The following is a 6,286-nucleotide window of genomic DNA, read 5'->3' as shown; positions in this document are numbered from 1 at the left end:
TACTAAAAAGGTTTAACATGGACTCTTGCAACTCAGCAAACAGTCCAGTTGAAGTCAATCTGAAACTGACTCTAGATGAAAATGAAGAATCAGTGGAGGAAACCAACTTCAAACAAATAATATGATCTCTAAGATACTTGTGTAATAGCAGGCCTGATCTAGCCTTTGGTGTTGAATTAGTGAGTAGGTTCATGAGCAAACCAAAGAAAAAGCATTTGCTTGCTGCAAAGAGGGTGTTAAGGTATGTCAAGGACACCAAAGATCATGGAATCTTCTTCCCATTTGGCACAAAGGAATCAGAACCAGAACTTCAGCTTGTTGGATATGCAGATTCTGATTTTGGAGGGGACTTGGTGGAGAGGAAGAGCACCTCTGGTTATCTGTTTTTAATCAATGAAGCACCCATCTCATGGTGCTCATCAAAACAGAAGGTAATTGCCCTCTCATCATGTGAAGCAGAGTACATCTCAGGGTGTTTTGCAGCATGCCAACTGGTTTGGCTTGAGCAACTAATTGCAGAGTTAAAAACCAGAATTTCAGCTCCTCTACAATTGCGAATTGACAATGTTTCTGCAATAAATTTGGCTAGAAATCCAGTGAGCCATGGGAGAAGCAAGCACATAGAAGTGAGGTTTCATTTCCTAAGAAGCTTGGTCAACAAAGGAAGAATTCAAATCATTCATTGCAACACAAAGGATCAACTTGCTGATCCACTTACAAAAGCATTAAGGGATGACCAAATTGAAATGCAAAATGGGTGTGGTATCACTAGGCAAGCTTGAATTAAGGAAGAGTGTTGAGATAAACTAGTATTAATTCAAGTTGTAATTGATTAGGATTGATTTTGTAATTGATAGTTGAAACTTGCCTGATTTGGAAACTTTTTAAATTTCTGTTAATTCAGTTATGGTAGGTTTGCTATATAAGGAAAGTTTCCATTTTTTCTTGGAATAAGATTGATGCATATTCATTGTTAATTTCTTCTCCTTCCTAACTCTAAATTCTCTCATTCTCGGAACATTCTTCTTTCTTTTCTTCTTCTGATTTTCGGTTCTGGTTTGTTGTTCAACAACAACAACCCAACAATTATTACTTATGTCACTCTTCTCTTCAAGTCTTCATTTTTTCTCCTATCATTAACATTCCAATTGAACCCAAAAAATACCTCACAAGTTGTAATTTATAACCAAAATCTCAATGACAAAAAGTTTGACCAGATACTTAGTCTTATTCTTATATGAAATCTAAAAATTCATTTTCTTTGAAAATAAAAATAGTCACAAGTCCGATTCCTGAAGTTTAATTTTACTTGAAATCTCAAATGGTCAATCAAAATAAATGGAATGATTCATTTCAAAATAATATTAATATTTGGACATAGACGTGCATTTTAAGAAAAACCATTTGATCATATTTCTTAGGTTAAAGGACAAAGAAAACTCTACCCAAAGAACCAAGAAAACCGAATAAACATCTACTATTTCACAAATTATACCACTGCATGTACCATTAACTGTAGTTGATCAAAAAGATAATTAATTATTAACTTTTTAACTTCAAAATATTTTTTCAATCAATCGTAGGCTTATAGTACATACAATGACACAATTTATAAGACAACAGAGTTTATCCAAAAAAACCATGCTACATCTATATCATGATCTAAATTCTTTATTGAGTTTAATATCTATAAGCAATATTAGCATAAATTTTTATACATTATTAATACATATAGTTATGTTTATTATTTTCATGTAGCAGGTAATAATAATTGAGAAAAATAATGTATATACTGACAATATAAAAGTTTTATACATAGTTAGTGTATCATATATATTCATATTTGATTATTATTAACTCTTCAATAAAAATAATACAAATGAATGGTGAATAATCCATTAATTATGTATAAATATTTACATAATCTATAAAACCAAATACAAGGAATTTTCTAATACATGAGCAAGATAGCATGTTAAATATAAGCATTTATTAGAAAACTAAATATATTAACTCCCCAAGACAATAAATAAACCTCTTTTCCCATAAAAACTTATCCAACTATTGCACAAGGTGATTACTACCAACTCCATTTCATAAATTTTCACCCATATTCACATTCTCCTACTTAAAAAACATGGAACATAAATAGGAGTGCAAATCCTCTCCGGTACTGAGTAGAGATTGTGACATCTGATATCAGAATGTTTTCGGTAGATTAGTTACTATAATGCATAACTCATATTTGAAGTAGTTAGTTTCTCTCTAGCACCTTATCCTAGTTCCCTTGGGTTGTTACATGAACATTTGTTCTTCATCTCTAACAAGATAAGGAAAAATAATTGTACAAAATGGTAGACCTATAATCAATGCTAATCTTCAGAAACTATCACTTAGTTCTAACCCTTTTCTTTCCCTTCATTGGTAATGCAGGCCTTTGACCTGAAGTTCCGCGCGCAACTTTTTTCGGTCTACCGAAAGCTTTCTTCTTAAAAGGTAAGGATTCCACTGAAGATGGTGAATCAGATTTGCTTGGTTTCTTAGTTCCTTCTGTAACCAATGATGCAGAATTGTTGCCACCAACTACTACTGCATTTGCAACAATTTTTCTGTTACCTGGCCTCACACTTCTTGGTTTCACATTCACATGAGGTTTTTTATTATGTACATGTGATTTAATAGACCAATCAGTTTGAGTAACTTTGCTGCTTCTAACATCCTTGAAACTCTCCCTCGTTTTTGTGGCGACAAGGTCTCGAAGCAGAAGAGCAGATTTATATTCGCGAGTGCTCTTCGAGTAGAAGACTAGAGCATTGTTAGCGAGTAGCAACAAGTCTCGGAAAAGTTCTATAGCTGACTTAATTGTTTGGCTGCTAATTCTTGATCTTATAGTGTCGAAATCCATGTGCCTTCGGATCATTTTCTTGTACCTTCCTCTCTTCTGTAGTGAAATAAATTGGGCATAAGTAATTTAATGAATGAATAGTGCCTTGAAACTTCACTTGTCATTGCTTAAAAGTTTCAAAAGGAAAAAAATGTATAACATGATTCTTAATTACACATACCTGACTATCGAGTCTTCGGCGGAAGGCAGAGGCACCTTTGGTTTCAAATATAGAATCTAAAATTTCCATAACATGTTCCACTCCATCCCTTTTCGAGTTTCTATTATGATCATCTACACCACGAGATTTGGCAAGTTCACCACAATTACTGGTAGAACTTTCTTTACACCAAGATAGAACATCGGTTGAATCTAATAAGTCACTTTCTCCTACACTTGCTTCCTTAATATTTCTGCCACACTCCTTTCTCTTCCTCTTCCCTCTCCGTTTTTTAAAATACCCTCCTTGCACTTCATATATAGTATGTGCCAACTTATCTACATTCCGAACTTTGTCTTGCTCAATTTCAAGCTTAGTCTCCACGTCTTCAGCCGACACGGCTGGAACCTGGCATTCAGGAGACCAGTTTGTCCTGGTTTCATGTGTGAAACTCCCAGCAGATAGTCCATCCTTTGACATCTCTTTGGTCGAAGATTCGACCCTCTCCAATTCCGGCATAGGCATATGTAATTCAGGACTATCTAACACATTGTCAACACGACAATCATTTCTTTTCTCATTCTTCTTCCCAGCCTTTAGCGATTCAATCTTCGATTCAAGAGACCTAAATCAAAGATATCGAGTTAAATATATCCAAAACGCTTGCAACCGAAGAATTGTAGTATTTAAGAATAGATACTTTGTCGTGGTGCCACAAAAATCTCACAACTCAAAGAGAAACATAAGCATGCAAACTGAACTAACCCAATTGAATCTTCGGATAACTCTAGAGCTCTCTTCAGCTCTTCTACTCTTTTCTTCCTAAGCTCCTCAAACCAAACCCTGACATTAATGTTTTACCATAATACAATGAGATACAGTATATAACTTCTATGAATGTTAAAAAGCTATTTCATTAAATTAAAAGCTTAAAAAGATGTTCTAAAATCTAGCACAAGTTTGTTAAGTAATAATGAAGAAATGCATTGTACTTACATGTTCCCAGAGTACTGTTGTTGTAAGTCCTCATACTTGGCTTTACAAACCTATAAAAGTAATATCACTACTAAAAGTAAAACTAACCAAATAATTTTCCTTCAAAAAACTTTTTGTAGGGAAGAAGAAAATCAAAAACTTCAGCTTAAGTTAAAAACACTCCAGCTTAAACTAGGAAATGATATCAGATAGTGTTTGATGTGGAGACAAAATAGAACATTTCAAGCTATTTTATTCACTTTTAGGGTCGATTTGTGAGTTTGATTTTGGACTGGTAAATAGAAAAAAGAAGCTTCGGAGCCATGAAATACTTTTTAATCTCATATATTGTTCTAAGATATTAAAATATGAGGAAAAAATATATGAGTTTTTTATACTGTCACTGTCTACCATTCATTTTCATTCATAATTGACTCTTCAAAAAAAAAAATTTGTATATTTGTATATACATCTTTACACTGTCAATACATAAATATTATACTCTTAAAATATGCCAAATATAAAAGACAACCTCTATGTCATATTTCACCTTACATGTCTAAGACACTGTATCTAAAACTCAACATGAAGGTTTTGATAATGTGTACCCTATAAAATTACCCTTTTTTTAATTTTTCTTTATCATACTACTGAAATTAATTTCATTTAAAAGGGAAAAAACAATGGAAATTAATTAATAATGCACGACCCTTTTGTTTTGGTAAATGGTAAAATGTGTAACAAGTAAGGAAAAAATAAAATACGTGAAATCTATTCCTGGTCTTTATTTATTTATTTATTTATTTTGTGAATAATAAAAAATCAATAATTGATTTAATTATTATTATTCGTTTACCTCAGGGGTAAAAGTGTAAGGGAAAAGAGTTCGTGACCGGAGTTCGGCGGCGACTATGTTCCAGTTTCGTGTCCCATGGCGGAGAACGGCCCCACCAAGGAGGAGCTCCTCCCAGGTGCCCCACCTGTCTACCACCTCCGTCCCCATCACCGTCCACGTGTACTCCCCCTGATTAAAAACAACCACCACCTTTTAATAATAACTATACCCTGCGCACACGGCTCACGTTAGCAACGCCACCGTCGACAAAAAAAAACTCCCCATCCTCTCCGGCGACCAAAAAAAGCAACTTTTACGAAGTGGGTATGGAGGGACAATGAAGAAAAGTGATTTTCCGGCGGAAATTGTGGGAAAAAGTGATTTTTTTTTTCTGGTTTTAAGGTTGTTTTCTTATGTTGTCTTTTTCCCCCTCTTGTTTTCGTTGAGGGTTTGTTGTGTTAAAAAAGAATGTAAATTTAGTTAATGAAAGAAGGTGCTATGAGATTCTAATTGTTGCGCTTAGAAAGGTTTGAACTTTGAAGTGAGAAGCTCAACAAATTGGAAAAACAAAAACAATGGACGATGAGAAACCAAATGACAATTGTAATTTCCTAATTACAGGTCTTCTCTTTCTCTCTCTACCCCTATTTCCTCTCTCCTAATTTTGGGGTGGAAATTTCATGCAAAATCACTATTCTATCCTGCACCACTTTCTCTATATTACAATCATTTGGTTTTTTGCTATTGTCTTTTGTAGATGAGAAAAAAGAATGTGTATGAGTTTATTTGGTTTTTTATTATTTTTTATAATGATACATGCTATGATAATGAATAACTTTTGTTGTCAAGGTCAACGTGATGGCTTCTATTTGTTATTTTTGTTAAGGATACTGCTTTTAATAAAAAGTTTATGAGATCAAAAATTGTTAATTATTTAGGTACTGCTTATATTTAATAATTTTGATATTATATATTTAACAAAAATATTAAAACACTTACTCTAAAATTAACTATTACGTACTTGCAAAACATTATTACAATTTCCACGAGTATGATTTGTTAGTTTAGTCTAATCGGAAATACAGTAGTAAGTTTGAAAAACTTATTCTATATCTTAGCCATAAATTTTAAGAAAATTCAATAGTTTAAATTAGTAAATAAATATAGAATACATTTTTATATAATGAATAATGAAGGTCACAAAAGTGCATTTTTTATTAAGTGATTAAAGTGCTGCAAAAGCTATTTGAGCTCATAGACTTTAGTCTACTTTTTATGTACTCATTTCCAACTTAAACCAACCAACATATTTAACATGTGCATTGTCCATACAATCCTCTAATCATGTTTATTTTTTGTGGGATAAGTATAATTTTGTTTTTAGTTTATAGAAAAGTAGAACAGAAAATAAAGGAAAAAATATAATCTGACA

The 6,286-nt window shown here is 32.8% G+C and overlaps 1 protein-coding gene across 1 annotated transcript; it reads right to left on the bottom strand.

The window, feature by feature from the left end:
- On the bottom strand, window positions 2,138-5,531 carry LOC109333622. The gene is made up of 5 exons (XM_019569145.1): window positions 4,876-5,531; window positions 4,041-4,090; window positions 3,810-3,887; window positions 3,066-3,669; window positions 2,138-2,941 (listed from the first exon to the last, which is right to left on the bottom strand). The coding sequence occupies exons 1-5, from the start codon at window positions 5,020-5,022 to the stop codon at window positions 2,390-2,392; spliced, it is 1,431 nt and encodes a 476-aa protein (XP_019424690.1). The 5' UTR covers window positions 5,023-5,531; the 3' UTR covers window positions 2,138-2,389.

This window comes from Lupinus angustifolius, chromosome LG19 (assembly GCF_001865875.1).
Source record: "Lupinus angustifolius cultivar Tanjil chromosome LG19, LupAngTanjil_v1.0, whole genome shotgun sequence".
Classification (NCBI taxonomy): domain Eukaryota; kingdom Viridiplantae; phylum Streptophyta; class Magnoliopsida; order Fabales; family Fabaceae; genus Lupinus; species Lupinus angustifolius.
The sequence above is the reverse complement of the archived record's forward strand: the minus strand, read 5'-3'. Positions and strand labels throughout refer to the sequence as shown.